We start from the raw sequence: 25,257 nt of genomic DNA, 5'->3' as shown, positions 1-25,257 counted from the left end.
GAGACCTCTCGGAAGCCAAAGAAGCAAGCAGAGGTCATTGCTCCTAAAATGATTATGTTTGCTGGAGCTCAAATCGATCTGGGCGATGTCTTGTACAAGATATCAGTGCGCTCATTGCAAATGTATTACTCTCTAAGGGATTCCATAAAGACAGAATCAAACTCTTCATGTTTACCTTTTCTGATAGCTATAACTACAAAGGATCCGATCATTGAATGTGCTCCTTATCTCTCTACGTAACCTTATAGTCAAAGAAACATTGAAACAAAATATTGCAATCAAAATAGTAAAGAATATCCATCTCTTCCCCACATGTCCAAAGAGATTGCCTATGTCTCCTTCCTCCTTCTTAATCTTCTATGTCTGGTTATATGACAAAAAGCTGCAGAAGAAACTGCAGAACGAATGACTGTGTTCCTTATTGGGTCAACTGTCGCTATTATGGGAGAGATCCTTGCCTAGGAGAAACTTTTTTAAAGCGAATGTACCATCAGGTACATTCAGTAGCGGATTATAATAGGTCTGTTTCGGGTGGTAGCCTGGAGCCTTGAGCTCCTGAGGGGCCCATGGCCTCCCAAACAGCTTGTGTTCAGTCATGATTTGCGTAAAAATCGCTGCTTTTTACCGCAATTTTGCACAAATCAGGGCAAAACTGCAGCCAGGAGACAATGCAGTAACATTAGAAAATATATTGAAGGACCTTATCATGTGACAATGATGTCACCACAGGTCCTTTACAGGCTGCATTATGGAGGAAAAAGAAGTTAGTGCCGCCATAGTTACAGTGGGTTGGGGGGGGGGGGCAAGCTTGGTGAACAGCCCGGGGCCCATAGTAAAGTTAATCCGCCTTTGGGTACATTGCTTTCTTCTTTTTACATTACCGGATTGGCACGGGGATGCCGGTGGTGCTCTATTCCCGAGCACTGTCTCATCTCGGAGCACGGGGGGCAGACCCGTTGACCCCCAGTGTGACAAAACCCCTTCTGCTCTGTGATGTTTCTCCATCAATTCTAATGGAGCCACATTACATGTATGGAGAGATCATCATACTGGGGACCAGAGAGCCTTTCCGCAGTGTTTCGGGACAGGGCAGTGCTCAGGAACAGACCGGTGCCATGCGTGGGAACTGTGCGGCAGTTCAAAGAAAGGACTGTGTCACTTGCATCCCCGAACTAATCCGTTAATGTAAAAAGTCCAAAGCGATGTACCTGATGTACATTCACTTAAAGGCCTAATTCACACGTCACATAATCTATGGATCCGTATTTCTGTATTCAAGTTAGTGCACATTGTTGTCTATTGGGCTATTAACACGATCAGTACATTACAAGGACGCAAACCAATGCTGAAAAAAAAGGACATGTCCAAGTGCAAACCTAGATTTTTTTTTTTACACATGTTCTCATAGAAATCAATGGGATCTGCAATTTTTTTTACCCATTTTAACCTGTTTGGCATCCATATTGCCGTAAAAAATACGGATGAGTTATACAAGACATGTTGAAACAAAAAAAAGGTTTACGTATGCCCAATCCATAATTTTTTGCGGATTGTACGGTTGGATAAAGGGAGGACTTGAAAAAAATACTGAACGTGTGCATAAGGTCGGAGTCTCACCTGCAATAACTATTGCAGGGAAAATGTATGACTAACCAATGGCGATTTCTAAAGACTACCTCAAAGATGATTGATTGCTTTTATCTAAAAAGTAGGGATGGTCCGAACCTGCCGAGGTTTGGGTTCGTGCGAACCTGAACTCTCGGCAATGATTCCCGCTGTCTTCAACCTCCGTGCAGTGGGTGGATACGGCCAGAGGACCGCCTGGAAAACTGAGATACAGCCACGGAGGTTGAAGACAGCGGGAATCATTGCCGAGAGTTCAGGTACGTACGAACCCGAATCTCGGCAGGTTCGGACCATCCCTACTGAAAAGGTATATCTTCATGAGACTCCTCTTTAAAGTGTATATTGCATTTTTTTATTATTTTTTCTTTAAATAGGAAGACTGAACTCTGACCACTATAGAGGTATGTAGTAAAATAATAAGCATAGAATTAAAGAATATACTGTACTTTAATTCCTTTTTGACATTTTATATGCATGTTAAGATTTCAGGGAGAGGAGTATGGAATGGGCTCAGGAGCTCAGCCCATTTAATACATAATAGATGTTGACGGTTATACAGCTGCCACCTGTGAGCAATAGCTGGAATTTATTACCTTCTTTCTAAGCCCCTGGCAATAGGGCAGAGTTCAGGGTAAACTAAGATAGTGGTTACAACACAATGCACTGCAATGCAGAAGTATCACAGTGTGTTGAACAAGTGATCAAGCATGTTCAAGGACCAAGGGTGAATGAAAACAAGACAGTGGAAAAGTAGTATACTGTGTGAAATAAACCAAAAAATTAAGAACTTTTTCTATTAATTAAAAATAAAAAAAATATTTTTATCATCATAAATGTCCTAACTTCCGAAAAGTCCAAAAACATTCTTCTGCACTTTGAATTCATACTAAAAAATACCTCCTAAAAATAATTCTATAAAAAGGGAAAAAAAGTCATCCAAAATGCTCGCAAATTAAAAAAAAAAAAATTGCCCCGCAAAAAAACAAGCCCTTACACAGCTTGTACTGACTTGTACAGTGTAAGGTAATCATGTCACCATATATGGTGCACTTTAAAACTATTTAAAAGAAAACCTGCAAAACGTTAGTGAAATAAAAAAATATAGATTTCACTGCATAAATGTTTTTTTAAAAGCTTCTAAATACTTAATAAATGGTGCCCTTTAAAGTGTCACTGTCGTTATCATTTTCAAAATCTAAATCAACAGTATGTGTGATATAAAGCAAGTTTGCAATTTACTTTCATTATTTTATTGTGTTTTTTTTTTAGTTATTATGGAAAACACGGCACTTCCTGTTTTCTGACTCTTTTTTTACTCAAAAAACAGGAAACAGTCAGAAAACAGGAAGTCCTGTGTATCCCAGGACATCTGAGCGCTCACAGAGAGAAGGCAGTCATGTGAATGATAGACACATTGAGCCGTGACTCTCTGTACTGGCCAGAATTCCTGTTTAGTCTTTTTTTTCAACCAGCACAAGTCAGAAAATCTGCCTTCAGGAGACTGGACCTGTACTTCTGGTAAGTTCAACTTTGTTTTACAGCATGATAACACCAAAAAAATTATGAATGTGTATTGCAAACTTCCTTTATTTCGCACCTACTGTTGATTTAGATTTTTAAAGTTTTAACGACCGGTACAGTACGGAAGCGTACGTATCTTACGGGCGTAAGTTCGCGGACCGTACGTAGCCGGCTGCAACTTGCGTAAATTCCGGCCGGAGTTTTACACGTATATGTCCGGCCGTGAAAAATATGCGGCCGGACATATACGTAGTGTGAACATAGCCTAAAAAACTTGTCCTGCAAAAAACAAGCCTTTTTATGGACATTTTGATAGTAGAAAGGGAGCAAAAAACGCCATTACAAAAATTTTTTGGCGACCAGCAGGGGTTAAATGAGTTCCCTACTTTGACAATATGCTGATCAGAAAGTCCTCCTTGCTGGCGCTCCTAACACTGTGCTGTAAGTTATAGGGATACCTGTCAGTAAGTTCCTTAACAGAGGAACCCCCTCCAGTATCTCTGTATTGCTTATATGGACCGTCTTTAAATATAATTTAAATAAATTAATATATATTTGAAAATATCAGTTTGGTGCATATGAAAGAAACTACAAACCGACCAGATCTCAGTAAATGTATAGACAGCATAGTGAGTGTTTGTTAAACACGGATGACTAATAAGTATTTCATTTGCGCACAAGCTAGAATTACAAATGCAGTAAAACATTGTATAGAGACTAGCGGTCAATGTATTTCTAGTGTGAATTCATTAGTCTACCCTTATTCTCGTGTGCAGCTTGCAACATCCTAACACATACTGTAATACAAGTCAGCTACAGTGCTTGGTTTGTGAGGAGTTTGATTCCAGCCTTTAGGCAGGAATAGATGCTGTCAATGGTTGTCTATTGCTGCCTACAGGATAAGGCTATATAGATCCATAATGATGTGTCTCTAGCTGTCAGAGATTTAGCATACCTCAAAACAATCAAAAATTATTAAGGCTCCAGCAACATTATTTGAATGAAATGTTGCTAAAGTTTACATTGCCAGTGCTGTTTGCCATGTAAGGGTATATGCACAGTAAGCAATAATCGCAAATTCCGTGAGAAATTAAAGTGGAAAAATTTCTGCTTGAAATTCCTCTCCTTTTCTGCTCTGGCAGAATAAGGGTGGCTTCAGACTACGGAATTCGCGCGGATAAATTCCGCCGAATTCCGCCGCTAGAACTCACTCACGGCTGCCCGCCTTTCCGTAGGCTCCATAAACACCAATTGACGTGACAATTCTTTCGGCCGAATGCAGAATCAGCTGGCCCATAGAATGGTGTCTATGTAGCCGGCGAAAAGGCGCGGCCTTGAGCGTGTACAGGGGACGGAATTCCGTGGGATTTATCCGTGAGAATTCCGTAGTCTGAACCCGCCCTCAGAGCAAATACAAGCAGAATGCAAGGGGAATTCAAGCAGAATTTCTAGCAGAATTTAAGCTCCATTGACTTCTATAGGGTACAAATACACTGGGCGTATCCGCAGCAGATTTCTCACTGCGAAGTCGCAGTGAGGCCCGCTGCAGATCCCAGCCCTGTACACTCTATTGGCAGACAAACTCGCAGCAGGATGGACATCCGGCTGAGAGTTTGTCAACAGCCCGCCCCGTTAACCCCCGGCCGCCGAAGCATATACATCATCTGGTCCCCGCTCCGGCTTGCTTCGGGGGTTCCCGGCACGTCTCGCTCAGCCAATCAGTGCGCTGCCCCACCGCCGGAAGCGGCCGGGGGTTAATGGAGTGGGCTGCTGACAAACTCGCAGCAGGATGTCCGAGAAATCCGCTGCGGATACGCCCAGTGTGTTTGTACCCATAGGATTCCTCTGGCGGAATCCGCACAAAGAATTAAGATGTCAATTCTTTGAGTGGAATGTGGATTCCACCTGGAAATTCCAGATGGAAAATTCCACTGTGTGCACAAATGTGCGGAAATCCAATAGAAAACTAGAGGAGCTACAACTACTAATTTTTTACGGGCAGAATTTCAAGTGGATTCTGTGCACATTGTGATGCTGAATCAGCTCGAAATTTTGCGAGAATTGCTCAGTGTGCATATACCCTTACCCTAACCTTATAGAAGACTCTGAAATCTCTGCCTGAACCCTACTGTTGTGCAATTCTACCAAGCTTATTTTAACGCTGTGTATTCAACCTGTCACACATTAACTATTTATAGCGGGAATAGAAATCTACATTTTCTATTTCTTTTATGACAAAAATTTTTCAACCACTTCAAAAAGGTCAGCAGTTGACGACAGCCCCTCAAAGTCCAATAAACTTGTATCAATCTTAAAGTTTAAGAAGTCATCATCATCCAGCTCTTTTACGTCTCTTTCATCGCTGTCGTTGTCGATCTCCTCCTGCCCTTCGGAGATGCTACTTTCTGAGGTAGGGATGATGACGATGCGTGGAATCGTAGCGTGAATCATCCAGTCTAGGCTTCCGTTTACGTCATTCTCCTTTAATTTTGGATTACTTACAATATTGTCCTTGACAATGGATTGAAAGCCTAGTGGATAGGTCACTGTGTTTAGTGAATTCGATAGAAGAATCTCTTGTGCGTTCCTCTTCTCGGACATCTTAAGTGGATGGTGTAGTAAACGTAGGTTTGGCATAACCTGTATGGCAAAAATATAAGTGCAATTGTTTGAAATCAGACATTTCAAGGTTTTTCAACTCAATAAAAACAAAAAGCACACCTAGCCAATTGTGCTGCATGTAATAATGTTAAAGACAAGGCTACTTTAGTTGAACAATATATTCTTAGAAATGTAATCAGAAATTATTCCTTACAAAGAGGAACTATCAGCGGGTTAGACGTATCTAACCTGGTGATAACATCTTTTAGCGCCCGAGACGCTGAGGAGGAAAGTATGTGTGTTACCTTCCTACTTGGCGCCAGTCCTGTGCTATTAGTTGGAGTAATCTTTGCTCCGGTGCACTGTTAGGAGCACTGCCGCACCATCGTCCTGCTCCTTCTAGTGATAATAATTAGGCAGGTGGGCCGGATGATGCGGCACTGCTCCTAACAGTGCATTGGAGCAAAGATGTAAAATATGTAAACAAAAAAGATACACAAAAAAAGTTTAAACAACTAAAAACATAAACCCCTTAGCGACCCATGACGTACCTGGTACGTCATGGTGCCGCGGAGGGAGTTCAGAGAGGGGTCCGGACGGGGAGCGCCTCTATTAGCCGACACGGATCCCGTTGCTGCGCCGGCTAATTAAGCACTTCAATGCAGCTGTCAAACCTGACAGCTGCATTAAAATGCTTCAGACCTCACGTCCCTGGTGTCTAGTGGGACGGATCTCATCGCATCGCATCGCATTACGGGGGGGGGGGGGGGGGGGGGGGGGGGGGGTTGAGATCCATTCTTCTGCCCGTGCCGGGCCTCAGCGTCGCAATGACGCTGATCCTGGCTCGGCAATACATTGCACTGGCCTGCAGCAGGCCAGTGCAATGTATCACCGATCTAATGGATCTTTGCTGTGTATATACACAGCATTGATCTCTATGAGAGATCAGTGCTGTGTATAAACAAGTCTCCCAGGGGGACTTCTAGTTAATGTAAAAAAAAAAGTGAAAACGTGTTTTTATTAATAAAAAATCCCCTCCCCTAATAAAAGTCCAAATCGCCCCCCTTTTTCCATTATATAAATATAAATAAACAAATAAAAAAACATATTTAGTATTGCCACGCACATAATCGCCCGATCTATTAAATTTTCACATTCTTGATCTCGCACGGTAAACGGCGTAAGCGCAAAAAAATTCCAAAGTGCAAAATTGCGCATTTTTGGTCGCATCAAATCCAGAAAAAATGTAATAAAAAGTGATCAAAAAGACGCATATGCGCAAACAAGGTACCAATTGAAAGTAAAGATCATGGCGCAAAAAATGACACCTCACAAAGCCCCATAGACCAAAGGATAAAAGCGTTATAAGCCTGGGAATAGAGCGATTTTAAGGAACATATATTTGTTAACAATGGTTCGAATTTTTTACAAGCCATCAGATAAAATAAAAGTTATACATGTTACATATCGTTGTAATTGTAATGACTTGAGGAACATGCATAACAAGTCAGTTTTACCCCAGGGCGAACGGCATAAATGCAAAACTCCCTGCAATCCAAACAAATTCCGTGTTTTTTTTTTTTCAATTTGACAGCGCAAATTATTTTTTTTCCGGTTTTGCAGCATATTTTATGGAAAAATAATGCCTGTCATTGCAAATTACAATTGGTTTTGCAAAATATAAGGGCTCATATGGGTCTCTCGGTGAAAAAATGCAAGTGCTATGGACTTTTAAAGGGGTACTCCGGGCAAAATTTATTTTTAATATGTTATTACAAAAGAAAAGTTATACAAATCCCTAATATACACTAATTATGGGAAATGCACATATGGTGCTATTTTCCCTCAACTTAGGAGATCAGGCAGGCTCACTTCCTGTAAAAATAGGTGACGTCACGTCTCAAGTGCCGGGTCCAGCAGGGGGCGCATGTATGCATCTATATAGATGTATCTCCCTCTCTGTGCTGGCTGATACTGACCCCGCTGTGGAGGCCCCTCCCCACAACTAGCTTACCCTGCCGCCCGGTCAGCGTTCCCCCAACTAGCTCTGAGCCCAACCGTCATGTGCAGGAGCGCTCACCCGCCGCTCGTTCCTGGCAGGGTGAGCGCTCCTGGACCTGCCCATCCAGCCGCCCGTGCTCTGATCCGCCCGGTCCCATGCAGGAGCGCTCACCTGCCGCCTGGTCGCGGTGCTGTGAGCGTTCCTGCACCTCCGTATGCATCAACCTGTCCCCTCTCAGATACCTACAGCGCAGGAGCGGGCGTCCGGGTGAGCGCTGAGGCGAAGCGAGGACAGCCTCTGTGCCCCACTGTGCCTCAGCGCTCACCCGGACGCCCGCTCCTGCGCTGTGGGTATCTGAGAGGGGACAGGTCGCTTTAATAACAAAAAAAGGAAGAAGAAAAAACAGAATGCACAAAGGTTAAATGCAGTAAAGAATAATTAGTTGACATCTGCCTTTTATCTATCTGGAATCAATTCATGACTTGTAATTGCATTATACATTGTTGTCACTTCTGCTCTTTGTACTTCAGCCACCGGATCAGAAGCCAGTAGATTGCTTTGGGATGTGGCGGAATGGGAGGACAACAGCTGCAGCAAATGTGTGATGCTATCATGTCAGCTTGGATCAGATCTCTAGTAAATGGTTCTAACACATAGATAAATTCACGTCATAAAAAAATAATTTAAAAAGCGTCATTAGAAGAAAATGGCCTACTCCTTGCACCTAGCAAAAAAAATAATTTTCTTAATGACCATGTGTACCTTTTGTTCAGGTAAAGCATTGCAGCTCCATGCCTTAAGGAGACTCTGTCCCCTTTGTTCTTGTTTTTGACTTGAAGAGAACGAATTGCTTCTTTGAAAACACATATTTTTGAAAACAGCTTCTTGCTCCACATCACTTAATATCTAAATGGAAAATAACAGTCATGAAGTAGCGGGAGTGTTCTCTCTTTTCACCATTATTTATTAATACTACATGTTAGCTGAGATGGTAGCGAAGAAATACATTTTCTGACTATTATTGATTTGCAGGCACATAAAAATAACATATCATTTGTAAAAACACCGAGGCTTAACTTGTAGTTTTTTAAGTTATGTTCCCACTGTATTCTTTAAAACAAAATGTTCTACCAAAAGCTTCAATTCTTATGTTAAAAAAACAGCAATAAATGGGAGCTATGTTTGGACGCAGTATTTTGGCCACGTTTTTTTAACTCTCTTTTTAACTTTATCTCTAATGGAAACACAATACAAAGTTAGTTAACTTTGTAATGTGCTTCAATTAATGTTTTGACTCCCCCTCCCTATGTTTGCCCCCTCGCCAAGACTTCCCCCTTCTTGAAGTAGTGTATTTTCGAATTTACTTGTTCAATATTGTCCCGATATCTCCTCCCGCCATCATTTTGTGTTGATGCCGTCACAGGAGGGAGGCTGGCCTACTTTTAATTTTATGATTGTAACTGTTACAGTGTTAAGAATTGAAGGCTTCTGTCTGTTTATGTTATATAAACATATACATATACAAACATAAACATATACATATACATATGGCTGTGATTTGAGAAATATTATAGGATGTAAATGTTCCAAAAAAAAAAAAAAAAAAAAAGAAAACAGCCTCCAAACTGGTTTGACGTCATTGGTGGTACAGTGGCCTATTTACACGCCAGCAATGTAATTGCGGGTTGACAGCCAAAGCCCTCTGCAAGCCCTTTTCTATGCTCTGTGTCTGCTGTGACTGATCTGCTGGAACAGCTGGCTATAGTTGATAACTGAAGAATTAAAGATAACTAGAGCATATCTCAAATACTCGGGTCTGTCCAAACCCGAGCGTACAGCGCACAGTAGCTGCAGAAGTTGGATGCAGCCCTAAGGCTGCCTGGAAAACATGGCTACAGACATAGACCATAGACTGTATCCAAGTTTTCCAGGACTCCCTAGGCTGCATCCAACTTCTGCAGTCACTGGTAATCAAATGCCGCACTTTCGGGTTCAAACGGATTGTGTGGTGTGGTGGAGATTCGCTCATCTCTATTGATAACATAAATTATTGCAATGCATATGTATTACATTAATCTATGTAAGCAATTGAATGACTGTTTATAATTTCCCACTAGGGAGTGTTGTGTTTTAAAAATATTTTTAAAAAATCTATCCAAAATTTAAATCTACCTTTTTCTTTTCTAACTGAAAAATAGGAAACCTAAAAAATAAAAAAATAAAATAAGCATAGTAGAATAAATTTAACATGCCGCTGTAAAGTGAAATCGGAAAAAGATTATTTCTACTTTTTTTTTTTTCTTTGGCTTTGTAATATGTTATGTGGTTAAAGGATGCCAGTAAGAAGTACAACTTGTCCTGCAGAAAAATAAAAAGTCCTAACTTTGTTAGTGGAAAAATGAGACATATGGCTTAGAAGGTATGGAGGAAAAAATTGTAAGCATAAGAACAAACAAACAAAAAAAACCACGAATTTTGGGATGGGAAGAGGTTACGTAGTATATTTTGGTCCAATATGTAATAATATTTCAACAAGATAAACTAGAATTTTAATTACTTTTGACTCCATGTCGTCTCTTATAAATAAATTTTTTTTTTTGTACAATCTGTCTAAAGTGCAGCATGTTTATTTTTAACACACCCATGCTTGTATGTCATATGTGGTGTTTTTAGCTTGGAGCAAACAGCTGTTGATTAATTGTAGCGGACAGTAGCATCTTCAAGAAAAAGTCTCCGAACATCAAGCAGCATGCAGTCTCTGCTTTATGCCTTCTATGTCTGCGTTTCGAACCTAACAGACAGAACCACTTAGCATTTACATGTCGTTGCTACTGTGTAAAAAGGGTCTATTTGACCGGCAGCTGAAATTTAATCTACGGCACAATTACATTCTGGCATCTTCATTAACTGGAAGAAAAGGAAATCACACTGTCTTTCTCAGTAAACATCAAAAATACTCAGTGAATGTTTGATGACATTATACTTCAACTGTGTAAATGGTTTAAAACACTATCAGTGAATGTGGTACTATTATAAACAAAAAGTTGTACTCTTAAAGGAGAAGTCCGGCCTCCTGGGGGGGAGGGGGGTTAAAAATAGGCAGAGACATGGAGGAAAGTAACAAAGAGCATTTACTCTTATTGCCTCTTTAGCCCCGGATAGCTGCTTCGGGACCCCCAGCCAGGCTCCGGGTTCTCCGATACTGCACATGTCACAAACTGTCTGATGGGCTGGCCGCTCAGCCAGTCAGTGACTTGGGGAGGGACGCTGCTCCAGTTACTGATTGGCTAAGCGGTCAGTCCATCAGCCGGGATGGGCATTTTCCGTCGGTGCCCGGTCCCGCCGCTCATCATGGGCATGAGGAGAGGTAAGTTATGACTGGTTATTACACTGCCCTCTGCCCCTGCCAACTGTCCTTTTTTAAAAATGTCCAGACTTCTCCTTTAATCCCTGGTAGAGATCAGTGAAGCAAATCTAGTGAATCAAGGTTTGCTCCGAATCGAGCTGTCAATTAGCTTTGTTCTGCAAAGCGAATTCCTGCCGATTTGTTAAGGAAACTCACAAAAAGCAAAATGGCGGCCGCACATGCTGTCTAGAGCAGCGCTTCTCAAACTTTTTCTACTGGAGCCTCACCCAACAGATCAAGGCAATGCCTGGGCCTCACTAGACTGACCAAAAGGATGCCTGGGCCTCACTATCTGTGGTGAAAGTCCATTTAAAAGGTAAAAATAATGCTAGGGCTATCTTTCACATTCTATATACTAATAAAGCAAGTACAAAATAAATTAATGATATGGCTAAAATGGCGATTTTTGCAAACAGCAAAAGGACTGTGCAGATCATAGTTACTTTGTGAAAACTGGCTCCTCAGCTGGGCCTCACCAACAACTAGGGGGCACCTCACTGGTGAGGCCTGCCTCATAGTTTGAGAAGCACTGGTCTAGAGTGTCACTGGGCGGGAGAAAGGGATTAACCATAATCCCTAGTGCCCGTCCAATCAGTTGCAGGCCCCTCTGTGATGTCAGCACCTCCCCCTCACTCTCTATATAAGGTGATTCGTTAAGGAGGTGGCCAGTTGGCTGTCCGTGGAGGAGAGAGCAGTATGGCAGCAGGCAGTTAGAGCAGAGCAGGGAGAGACTAACAGAGCGATATAGGGACAGAGAGGAGAGGAATGGCGGAAATTGGATGATTGGATGGCTGATTTACATTTTTTTTTTAATTTTGATTTTCCTATTTTTGACACTTTTACAACAAATTTGCCATTCTGTAATAGTCCCAGTATTGTAGCCACTATAGTTTTGGCTGTTTTAGTGAAATTCGTTAAGACTCGATTCACGAATCTTAACGAGTTTGACCGAAAATTCACAAAGCTTGCAAAACAAATTTCCAGCTGCTTAACTCATCTCTAATCACTGGATATAAAAAAATAAAAAAATAAAAAAAACTACCAACAATGTATGCCTTAACATTCACCCTCAGAGAATTCATGTTAAACTTTTAAACTTGGCTGTGTTCTATATATATATATATATATATATATATATATATATATATATATATATAATTTTTTTTTTTCCTTCTCACTGTAGTACATATTACATTACACAGCTGGAAATAATGTGGGATTATAATAAACATCAGTAAACATTTTTAAGGTGCTGGATCACTGTATTCTTCTATTGGAATTGGCATGGCATAGTCCTAATGCCTGCACCATGTGTCCACACTGTTATACTTAAGAGGGCTGACTACTCTTCTATTTAAAACATATGGCATCTAACAGGGTCTGTTTGTCATATTAAGAAAGTCTGCTGATAGGTAGCCTTTACGCTTGGTCAGGGTGAATGACAACTTTAGATGTATGGTATTGTGTTAGCACAACTTAAGTTAACTTAAGTTATATCAAAATTGCACTTGAAAGAAGCTTAGACATACATTTTTGGATCTGCTACTCAAATTCTTATTAGTGATTTGACTTTTGTGTTAAAGACTCTATAATGAAGATTTACACTAATTACAATTAAAAAGCACTGTCATTAAAAACAACTTGGCACATTATGACAGAGGCAATGATTTCTAACATATTTGTAGTTCACTTATTTAAAAAAAATGTTGTTTTCTGTGTGTAATGGAAAGTTAAAATAGTGGCCACTATGTGTCAGTGTTTCTGCTCCTCTGCCTGTTGTTAAAGAGGTTGTCCAAGAAAAATTAACTTAGAGATGCGACCTCTGTACACCCTGCTGATCTCCATATCTGGCCCCCCGCTTCTCTGTTATGAATAGAGCCACGGGTACGGCACGTGACCGGCAGCTATATTTATTTCTATTGAGCTGCTCAAAAGAGCTGAATAAGCATTCTTCCAGCTTACTCTGCTTTTTCTGGCGGCTCTATTCATTCCTATGGAACTACTGGAAACAGCCGAGTAGGCACTCTTCTAGCTTACTCTGCTCTCTCCAGCAGAGAGCCATGGGTCACGTGCCGTACCCACGGCTTTATTGATAACAGAGAATCCGGAGGACAGATACGGAGATCGGCAGGGGGTACAAAGTTCGGACCGCGCAAATTTTCTTTGGACAACCTCTTTAATAAATGTTTGGCTATGACAACAGCAGGACTTGGATGAAAACACAAAGTGGGGGCAGGAAATTTAGATCTCTCCGGTGCTGTCAATCACAGTAGCCCAGCAGATTATGAGTGTATACACTCTGTATACACTCTGGCTGGGATTCCATGCAGCCGCATAGAAAACTGGCAGTGCCGACAATGTAAAGTGCGGCTCTGGCCGCATTTTACAATGTCTGCTATGGTGTTTTGGAATGCGGGCACATTCGGGTATCCAAATCAAAAGAAGTGAAGTTCATCCAGCCAGTGCGGCAGTGAACTTCACAGACAGCACACAGCTGTCATAGATAGTATGCACCCGTCCTAAGGGCGGGTTGCTAGAAATGTTCTTGCGGTCGATAATCGGCCTGTGTAAAAGAGACAGCGAGCAGACGAGGAGGTGGAAAATCTTCCGATCCTCAGCTGATTGCATCTGAAAGGCACTGCAAATGAGCGCCAATTTCGCTGATCAGCGTTTGTTTGCATCCTTGTACAACCTTATGTCAGGCCAAGTAAAAGGACCCTTAGGTAACATAATATATATTGATGGATAAATGTTCATGGAGCATTTTTTGTTCATTCAAGCTACTTCATTTATTCATGTACCTACAAAATCCACTAGATGATGCAAGCCAGAAAGTTGAACTCACTGTTTCGGCAGTAGATACTGTAGAAATGCAGCTGTTCTTCTTCCTTAAAGCTAGTGATTGGCGGCTGTAGACCGATCCTCTAAATGAAGAGTCAAAATTGCATGTCGATATATTGTCTTTTTTGGGTAGTCTGATGAGGAAGCGAAGACATGGTACAGTCTTGTGAATAGTTTCCCTAGGAACATAAAATTATTTTATGTTATTGAGAAAATGCCGTTTTAGGCTATGTCCCCACTCACTTTTTGAGCCTCATTTTGATCAGTATTTTTTTTTTTACCAAAAGTAGGAGAATAGGAGTCCAAAACAAAGAAATAAATGAAAATCTATTCATTATACTTTTATACTTTTGCTGTTGCTTAAAAATACTGGCCAAAATGATTCTCAGAAAACTGAGAACATAGCCTTAGTCCTAATCTGTATAAACATCATACACGTGGGAACGGATACCGATAATCTCTTCTGTATTTGGCTCAAAAACCTGTATCAAAAACTGCCAGAAAAATTGCATGCATGATTCCAGCCCCGCAATCAAAGTAATCCCATTGGAACCCGATTACATGAATGGAGGTGAATAGTCCCCCCAAATAAACATGTGTAACCAGTGCTCCATTCATTGACTTTGGGGATTCTGAATATTGCTAAGCTATGCATTTGGAAAGATGTTTGCTAGCCCCATAGAGAATCAATGGAGTGCTAGCCTTGCATGTATGATACAGTCCATTCACTTCATTCCAGAAGACATTTCACCTTGGCTCTCATGATCGGTGGGGGTCACAGCAGTCAGACCCCCACTAGTAGGCTCATTATGCCATATCCTATGTATAGAGGGTAACTTTTGATCGTAGGATAACTGTAACGGACAGTGAGTGTGGACCCACTGTGATGCTCAACTGGTTTGGCTCTGGGCAACGCCAGGAAACAGAGTCTAAGTGCCAACTGGTTCTTAACCTTTTATCACGCTCCAGTCAGCAAACTGGGTTGTCAGCTGGAGACTCAGCTCAGTACCAGGGATGAGGCGGGTATTGTAGTCAGAAAGGTGAAGGGGCATGGCAGGTGGCTTCAAAAGCAGGTCAGTCAATCCGAGGCAGCAACAGGAGAGGCACAAAGTTCAGGCAGGGGGTCAGGAGGGAAGAGTAATCCGGAAAACAAGCCTTTTTTCAGGATACACAAATTGGCAGGATTACAGAAATTCACCTTCACTTAGAATGCACAAATGCAATAACACTCATGCAGAAAAGAGCAGGCGGAGCTGGTATAAATAGAACCAAGAGCTTCTAGGTTGGCAAATGGCAGTAGCAGGTGGAGACAAGCTGCCTCTATAAATCAAGAGCAGTTGGACGCATGTGCACCCTAGTGGCCCAAGGTGTCACTGAAATAGCACACCAGAAGACATGAGCAGCCCCAGGATGAGCATGGAATACAGATGAGCAGCAGACAGGACGGTGCCGCTTCCGGTGAGTCTCATCCAGCAGCGTTACAATAATCCCTTTAAATTGTACTTTTTCAGTTTTTCTGGAAAGAACATGCATGAAATAATGTAGAAATATAACACTATCTCTCAGTTCTTCTTTAGGCCTTGTTCACATACAGTACAACTGTACTTTTTGGGGGCTTAAAACGTCCATAAAACAGCATTATACAGTTAAATTGGTCAAAGATAAGTTTGGTCAACATCTTAGAATAATTGGGGGAAATTAATAAAGGTTTTCACCTGTTGCAAATCAAACCTATCATCGGTCTGCACCCAGGGGGCACAACATTGCGTGAAGAGAGATTTGGCCTTCCCATGCATTTTATTTGTTACAATTTACTCCTGCACACATAAATTCTAGTCAAAATCATCTAAGCTTGGAACTTTCTTATAGACTTCTGGGACATGCTCCTTTCAATAAGTCTGGTGGAACAGACACAGGCAGAATTTTATGGTGGATACAGAATATAAAATTCTAAATAGCTTTTTATAAAAAAATTGCTGTATTTTTAACGTCTATTAAAAAAAACTGCTGAAAAAACAACGTGTGAACTGTATGGATCAGGCCTAAGTCTTTATGTGGTAGAAAAAGAAGTTCATCAATAATGAATCAAGCCAAGAGACTTGCACTGTACTGACAGCTACATTTAGAGACCTAACACTGAAGGAAGATGTAATATTTACACGGCTATGACTGGGGGCTTCTATGTGCTCCAGCTTCCCAGAGCGGGCTATGCCACCACTAAAAACCAATTAAATGGAGCTGCTATATCCATACGAGATGATGACGATTACTGGGGAATAGTGCCTACAGCATCTATATAAGTTCTTACGCTGTCCTCCTACTCGAAAAAAATCTTTTTAGCTGTTATAGCTTTTCTTAGCTATGGTTTTTTTTTTTAACCATTTACCATCCAGAATATATCCCACAATATGTGCCACAATTAGGATGAATAAAGCGGTTGGCAATTTTACAGTCATACATAGGCTATGTTCACACTCCGTAAAAGTACGGCCGTTGTTGCCATCGGCAACAACGGACGTACTTTGCACGTTGTGGAATAATACCTATTGTTCTTTGGGATCCCGGCCGGAGTGTATACACATCGTATACGCTCCGGCCAGGATCCCGTGCGGCGCCGCAAAGAACTGACACGTCAGTTTTCTGCGACCGTAATTCACTGAATTGCGGCTGCAGAAAACTGACATGTCAGTTCTTTGCAGCGCCGCGTCACCCTGTCAGTTCACACAATGAAGCGAGCGGCTCCGCCCACTTTCTTCATTGTGTCCTATGGGGAGTTATGATGTGGGCGCGCGCTGATGCGCCCACATCAGAACACTACGGCCATAAAGATCATCCGGACGGTACTGCAGTACCGGTCAGGATGATCTTGGCAGAGACCGGCCGTTCCATGAACGGAACGACCGGTCTCTTACATAGTGTGAACACAGCCATAAAATGAATATGCATGTAAACAAATGGCTATGGGAATCCAATGAGGAAAATGCGGCTTTAGTAACAACTATGTGGGAACAAGGCCTAAGGGAGATTTGCCATTTGTGAAGCCTGTGTCAATGGCTATATTGTTTGGTGAATAAACATATCGAGGACTTATATATACTGGTACCATGCCCCAGTGAAGATTTATTTTAAGGTTTGATGTATCAGTATCACCTGTGATATACCAAAATTTTCTGCATTGTAATGTTGTTGAATTGCATTTGTGTATATTTCCATGTGTTTGAAGATTGTGGCCAAGGAATTGCAATCCATTTACACATACGCACACACGCACAAATACACTAATCTATACTGGTCAGCAATGTTGTGTTAATTCTGCTAGAATTCTCCAGGAACTTTCTAGAAAACGGGGGAGTAACCCTCGGCTCTAACCCTCTATACCTTTAGGTCTAGAGCCAATCATTGCAATTCTTTAGTTAGTCTACAAAATTAATTTATAAATACCCATATTTTTCTAAGCTCTTTATTTTAAGTAAAATAAGTAAGTTGTTTTAAGTCCAATGTTGCTGTCTAAAGTGAAGTCATCCCGTTTAGTTACCAAAGACAACCAGGATTGTGTGTACCCAGAACTGGCTCCTATGCTGATCTTCCTTACACATGGGCTTTGCCCTGACCAGATGGGATGGACTTTTTCCAATAATACATGCCTGGGAGGATTACAGTTTGTAGGGCCTCTGAGCCATCTGTGCCTTTATGGACTTCAAGTTAGGCCAGACCACATTCTACTTTTAGGAGCCTACCTTTATTCACATCCATTCAGGGATTCAACACCCCAAGAACTATTCATCTGACTACACTGAATGTACCCAGGTTAATTTCTTCAGTACCATTTAGCATTTGCCATTACAAGGTACTGTTGTTGGAACTGTTTAGGATCTGTACCTTCACTACGTGAATGTAGTTGAAATAAAGTTACACTATATTGCAGCTCTTTTAGTCCCACTGTCTCGAATTTAGACTGCACCAGCTAGGGCATTGTTAACCGGGGAATGCCCCAGGGGGGCATGCTGAGGAAGCATGCAGATGCCGGAGGAGACTGGGAACGTGGATAGGTAATGTAAAAACTGTTTGTTGAATTGGCAGCCGCTGGCCTTGCATCGCTGTTACACGTAGCGATGCGCAATCAGCAGCCGATGATTTTAGGTCAGGTCCTAAAATTTTCAATAACACGCAGTGATAAACGGCCAAATCTCACTGATCCGGCCAATTATGGCCCTGTGTAATAGGGCCCTTAATCTCTACAGTGCAGACAAAATCTGTTGTGGTAACTCATCCATCTGTCCATGATCCATTTGTCCACTCTAAGGGCCCTATTCCACCGGACAATTATCGTTAGCATAATCGTTAACGATTAACGATCTCAAACGACCGCTATTGCGAAAGACCTGAAAACGTTCACTCATTTCCATGGAACGATAATCGTTACTTATGATCGTAATTGCGATCGTTTCTTCTTCCGTATTTCTTCGCTATTGCGTTCGTATCTATTGCGAACGACCGAACGATGTCTTATTCAATGCGAACGTTTTGCAAACGAGCAACGATAAAAATAGGTCCAGGTCTTATAAAGCGATCAACGATTTCTCGTTCGGTCGTTAATCGTTACTGCATTTCAACCGAACGATTATCGTTTAGATTCAAATGATTTAACGATAATCTGAACGATAATCGTCCGGTGGAATAGGGCCCTTAGCCATCAGTGACACCTGTGACTACTCCGCTGCTGAGCGAGTGGGACTACAAACACCAGCAGACCTGCCCTTTTATCATGTCCTCCCTTGGGGTAATTTTTGCTATAGGAAGAAATGTCTTTAAAAGAAACATGGTGAGTGTCCGTGAATGAATTCTGTTTGCGAACGTTTGATAATTGTGGAAATATAGGCTGTCGAGAAGCAAAAAGCTACAGTAAAAGAGTCTTTTAATCTGTTAGATCTTTATCATTTCAATAGTAGTAGACTATATATAACCTAATGCGATAAAAGATTTACCTGTACTTTGGATGTATTATTCCATAGATAATAGGATTATAAATTGCTGAAGCTTTGGCTATAACTGCAGGAACTGTCTTGGAATATGGTGTTAGCGATTTCCCATGGCTAAAATAGAAATGGATAAATAATAAGTAACATAATTCTATATTTTCATCTAATCTTTCAAGCTCATTTTAAGGAACATGCAGAGGTGTTGCTAATAGCTAGATACAAGGGGTCTTCAAAAGTGCGTCACTGATGCACCGCTGCTTTTATATTACCATTATCACATGAAAACCATCTTCCCCTTAAAGAGTTTTCTGATGTAAACTTACTTGTCCCCTGTACCCTGGATAGGGGATGAGTATGAGATTATGGTAGGCCTGACCTCCGTGCCCCCCTGGAATATCTAGATCGGTGCCCTGGCTCCTTATGAATGGAGCTACACGTCTTGTCTGACCCTTGGCTCCATTGATAACAAATGAGCCGGAGTGTTGATCTAGAGATCCCTAAGGGGCACAAAGTTTGGACCCCCTGCGATTTCATACTTTTCCCTAATCTATGGATAGAGGGCAAGTAAAATTAAAGCGACTCTGTACCCAAAATTTGCCCCCCAAAATATTTGTAACTTCGCATACCTTCTTTTAATCCAAGACCTGCTCTGGGGTTTGTTCGGCAGGTGATGCAGTTATTGTCCTAAAAAACAACTTTTAAACTTGCAGCCCTATGACAAATTGGCATGGCCTAGAGTATCTGTGCCCTAGGCTTGCACCGCCTCTCCGTCCCTCCTCCCTGGCCTCTTCATCTTTAGCAATGCCCCAGGCAGGATTTCTTCTAATAATGACTTGTCTGAACACTGCACATATGCTGGATCGCTAAGGCACATGTGCAGTTTTTTAGACAAGTGATGATTAGGAGACATCCTGCCCAGGGGCATTCCTAATGATGGAGAGGGTAGGGAGAAGTGATGGAGAGGCGCTGCAAGCCTAGGGCACAGATACTCTAGGGCACACCAATCTCACACAGGGCTGCAAGTTGTCTTTTAGGACAATAACTGCATTACCTGCTGAATGGACCCCAGGACAGATCTTGGATGAAAAGCAGCCATCCGACGGTACAAGCGTTTGTGTGTGGGGGGGGGGGGAAGATTGTGGGTACAGAGTCACTTTAAATTGGCAAACCCTTTTAAAGCTTCTCTGAGCATTTTCAACATGACAAGACACAACTAATTCCTAGTTCTCCAGCCTTCATTGTTTCCAACAAAAATATAAAAGTGCAGAGATTTTTGAAGGCCCCTCGTAGATAGATATTCACCTCACTGACAGTGTTATCAGTCCATGCAATATGCAATAGTGATGAACCATTAAAGTCTGTAACAGCTCATAGGTCTCATTTGTGAGTTGAGACAGCTTGAATATGTTAGCCCAAGAAGCTGATGTACTGTACCTATTATATTACAGAACTATTTTAAGCAATCCTGTTTCTTGTATTTATAGTCCATGTGCAGGTACGTTAGTATATAGCTTAGTTAGTACATATGCAGTCCCATATAAAATGCACATGCAATCCTGCTTACTGCACACCACAATAATCATATCGCATCATCAGTCAAAAATTTCATTCTGACAATGATAAAGATTAGGTTGTACTCACCTACCTGCCTATGGCGCCTAATATCTTTAGTGAATGGTTTTATGCGTTTCTTGTACCTTAGAAAGAAACTAACAGCAGGTTAGACGTCTCTAACCTGCTGTTATGTTCCCATGAGGGTGAAGGTAATTTTCTTAGCTTGATTCTCACCACCATTTTTAGAAAATATTGACTATATTCACTGTGCAAATTAGGTGCTTTGGTGCATTGGGGGAGGGTACTCCCGCCCTAACTGCACCAATGTGCCCTGCCAGCCCATCCCATCTGATCTATATTCAGTGATGAGCGTCAGAGTGACGTCACTGCAGAGCACTGGCTGATGGTCATTAGGTTGAACGGGGCAGGTCGGTGCATCAAATCGCCAAATTTGCATAGTGAATAAAGTCAAGATTTCCAGTACTGAGCTAAGAAAAATGTCTTTATCCTCAGCACCCAGTGTGCTATAAGAACATAACAGCAAGTTAGAGATTTCTAATCTGCTGTTAGTTTCCCTTTAACTACAATGATCAGCTGCAGTTATAAAATAAGGCTACAGGGAAGGTCACGGCCGTGTGAAAAGAAATCATTGTGTTGCATAGCCATGTTACTCATACAAGTAAATGGGGTCGTGCAGTGACCCATGGGTCTCAACAACCTTGACCCAGCAGTTGGGCCTTGTTTCTCCCTCACTCATAGTAGCTAGATAGATAAAAAATGAAGAAATCTGCAGCACTGCGATGATTTAAGGAAAGTTGAAAAATGTTTTATTCCATTCCAAAATGACAGCTATGTTTCAGCTCTCTCACAGAACCATTTTTTACTACTTGAAGATGGTTCTCTGAGAGAGCTGAAACGTAGCTGTCACATTAGAATGGAATAAAAAAAAATTCACATTCCTTAAAGGAGAAGCCCGGCTAAAATTTTTATTACAGTATTGTATTGCATTGCCCCCCAAAAGTTATACCAGTCATCAATATCCACTTATTACAGGAAATGCTTATAAAGTGCTTTTTTCCCTGCATTTACTACTGAATCAAGGCTTCACTTCCTGGATAACATGGTGATGTCACTTCCTGGATAGCATGGTGATGTCACTTCTTGGATAAAATGGTGATGTCACGACCCGACTCCCAGAGCTGTGTGGGCTGTGGCTGCTGGAGTGGATGATGTCAGAGGGACACTGAGGGACACAGGGCACTGGAGGGACACTGAGCACCCCCCCCTGCCATCATGCTCTCCAGCAGCCACAGCCCGCACAGCTCTGGGAGTCGGGTCCTGACATCACCATTTTATCCAGAAAGTGAAGCCTTGATGCAGTAGTAAGTGCAGGGAAAAAAAGCACTTTATAAGCATTTCCGGTAATAAGTGTATATTGGTGATTTGTATAACTTTTGGAGGGTTATACAATACTTTAATAAAAATTAGCACTGGACTTCTCCTTTAAATCATCGGAGTGCTGCAGATTTCTTCATTTTTTATGGATTTGGGACCTGTCCCAGCTTAATTTTTCACATTTGAGTGCTGCTCTTTTCTACACTAGATAGATAGATGATAGGCAGTGTCGGACTGGCCCACCAGTGGGCCCCAGATACCCCAATCCGACACTGGTTAGAATTGTATTATGACATCAACTGGATAGCGATAGATTCGGAAAAACTGTCCTATGTTCTCAGTGTAGAGCATTACCCAAACTATTTAGAGGGACAGGGACTTCTCTTAAATGTCCCAGCCACTGTCCTGTACAGTCAGTGTCGTACTGGCCCACCAGGGGACTGGAGGATTCTCCAGTTGTCTGACATGTAATTTCTCACTGGTTCTTCATTTGTGTGCTTCCAGGATCATTTCCTCTGGTGGGCCCCACATAGCGCAGTCCGACACTGTAGATAGATTTGGGATAGATAGATGATAGATTTCTCTAGCTTTATACTAAGGAAAAACAGAAATAGACTGCAGATTCATTTAGTTCAGAACTTTTCCATAAAACACAGGAGCTCAGAAAGAAATGATAAATTAATATCAATGGGAAATAGGAATAGATGTACAATTTAATTCTAAATCTTAAACTATTTTCTAATCACAGATCAGAAATCTTAACCATCTAGTAGGCATAAAAAGATCCAGATACATACAAGATACAAGAACAATAAGATGTCACATATTAAGCCATAACTTGTCACTTACATAAATTATATTTATTTTTATCCAAAGACAATTTAAATACATAAATAATTCTAATATCTTGAACTTTGCTTACCCAGCCCATGCGATCAATGTGACACAAGCATAAGGAGACCAAGACAACACGTAGACAACTATAATGACAAATGCAATCTTTGCCATTTTCCATTCATTTTTAATAGATGATGACAAATAGGTCTGCCGGCCAGATGACGCAAGCTTCTGAACATTTCTGGGGGGAAAAAACACATAATTATTAACAAATGGAAATGAACTATAATATTTGGATTTTGGTTTTAACTATGGTTTCTGATCCTGATTGTTCTTCTTTGTATTTGGTGCTTATTTTTCGGAATAGGTTACTTTTCGGCTAAGCAGAGACATCTACACTATGAGAAGTGTCTACTTCTTCCGTTCTATGATAGGTATAGCACCAAATGACTTATTTGAATACTATCAGTACGTTCCACAATAGATAAAGGCTCTGAACAAGTTCTATTTTGGTAGTTCTACACAATGCTCTTTTAAGATTCACCATTGCCATAATGACTTGTAAATCCTTCTAGGCTTTCATATCCGGATAACGTCTGTCCTAACAGCTGCTCCATTAGAAAATTCTGGAAGAGATTTCTATTTAATTTCTGAAGAAGCTGCAGTTTAACCACTTAATGACCAGGCCTGAAAAAGACTTAATGACCAGCTTATTTATTTATTTATTTATTTATTTAGTCATTTTTATTTCCTGTGCCTTATTTTATGCATCAATTAATTTAAATTTTTATACTTATATACTTTTATTCCCACTATGAGAACATGCAATTAGTTAATGGCCGTCTATTGATAATGACATAAGTAGTGTAGGTTTTGATCTCTGCTTGCTGACTGTCAATGAAAACATTCTAGTTCCATCCAGACTCGAAGAACATCCATAACACTTACAATATACAAAGCTATAACACAAAGACAGGTACATATGCATGCATTCCCTGACAGCAAGCAGAGATAGAACTATAGCTTTTCATAATACAGAAACATAGGCTCAGGGACGCATGTAAGTCTATGGAAGCAGCACTTTTACATTCACTAGCAGTGATCAGGTACATGGAAATGATGCAGATAATGTATCCTGGGGGCCAGGTTACCAAGTTAATAGACAGCTAACCCGGCCCCAAGAGAGGAGATCACATGTCTTGTATCTACAAAGGGAGGGGGAGCAGTGTGTTGTCAGAGTGGACACAGAGAACATTATTTTAGACGTCCAGAGCATTTAAGTATAAGAAAGCAGAGAATCCTCTTTGATCATGCTGACGGTAATCAAAGGGTTCCTCCAATCTTGCCTGTGCCATGGAATATTTCTAAGAACCAGGGCTGTAAGTGACAGCTCTGGTTGTTAGTGTAGGAGTAGCCCTCGAGTCACAACTACCCCCCTCTACTTTTTGGATGGTATGTAATGGAGACCTGTTAAGATTGTTTATCTTTTAACTGGATCGACTGCACTATTCCATACAGTAAATATATATATATATATATATATATATATATATATATATATATGCCATATTTTAACATTGAAGCCTATGGTTGACAGATGTCACTGATGAAAACCACGGACACAAACTTCTAACTACAGTGTGAAAGGGGCCTATCATCTACGACTCATTTAGTATTAGTCATCATTAGGAACATAAGTTACTATGTAGTTACTATAGTCTTACCTGCTAGTACTTCTGATTGCCAGGAACATGAATAAATAGCAATGGAATATCACAATAAGTGGGATAAAGAAGACAAAGCAACACAGCATCATAGTGTAGCTTTTATTTGCAGTTGTAGATGTGACATAATCCCAAGTACAGGATATCATTAAACCTTCAGGCACATAGGAACCTAAAAATATAATAAACAGACATATTCAACATAACAGATATTAGCAGGTAAATTAATTCACCTATAAACATATTAAAGTTGTATGTATATCCGTTAAAATAGTTCGTATACATTTCATGAACGTGTATTATTATACTAGAACTAAGAACTCTAGGCACAAACTCCTTTCCACTTAATAAATGGGACACTGGGAGAGTATGGCTACTGTATCTCTCATTGATGGGACCACACAACGTCTTTTTTTTGGCCACTTGAGAGCATTTTATTTGGACGGTTGTCATTTTGCACCACAATAACAGCCGTTGTTTTGAAATAACGGCCATTGTTTGGGTGTGAAATGATGGCTGTCCAAAGAAAGGCTGAATAAAGATGTTGTGTGGTATGTAGTATCCAGCCCTCCCAACTTCTAGATCACTGAGGAACATTCATGCTGCTGATCAATTTAAAGAGATTGTTTAGGCAAAATTAACTTGTCCCCTTTTCACAGGATAGGTGACAAGTAAGAGATTGTGGGGAAGGGGGGTCCGACTTCGTACCCCCTGCCAATCTCCGTATTGGCCCCCCCGCTTCCTTGTTAGGAATGCAGCCACGGGTATGGT

At 41.1% G+C, this 25,257-nt stretch overlaps 1 protein-coding gene across 1 annotated transcript in view; it reads right to left on the bottom strand.

Moving 5' to 3' along the window:
- Window positions 1-5,376: 5,376 nt before the first annotated feature.
- The window catches only part of LOC138796597 (melanopsin-B-like), an 88,352-nt gene continuing 68,471 nt past the window's right edge, over window positions 5,377-25,257 (bottom strand). Inside the window, exons 5-10 of the mRNA XM_069976208.1 lie at window positions 24,487-24,658; window positions 22,848-23,003; window positions 18,983-19,090; window positions 14,002-14,176; window positions 8,513-8,656; window positions 5,377-5,787 (exon numbers count right to left, since the gene is read on the bottom strand). Coding sequence (XP_069832309.1) covers window positions 5,377-5,787; window positions 8,513-8,656; window positions 14,002-14,176; window positions 18,983-19,090; window positions 22,848-23,003; window positions 24,487-24,658 — 1,166 coding nt within the window. The remainder of the gene's footprint in view (window positions 5,788-8,512; window positions 8,657-14,001; window positions 14,177-18,982; window positions 19,091-22,847; window positions 23,004-24,486; window positions 24,659-25,257) is intronic.

The sequence above is a fragment of the Dendropsophus ebraccatus genome, chromosome 7 (assembly GCF_027789765.1).
Source record: "Dendropsophus ebraccatus isolate aDenEbr1 chromosome 7, aDenEbr1.pat, whole genome shotgun sequence".
Taxonomy (NCBI): domain Eukaryota; kingdom Metazoa; phylum Chordata; class Amphibia; order Anura; family Hylidae; genus Dendropsophus; species Dendropsophus ebraccatus.
The sequence above is the reverse complement of the archived record's forward strand: the minus strand, read 5'-3'. Positions and strand labels throughout refer to the sequence as shown.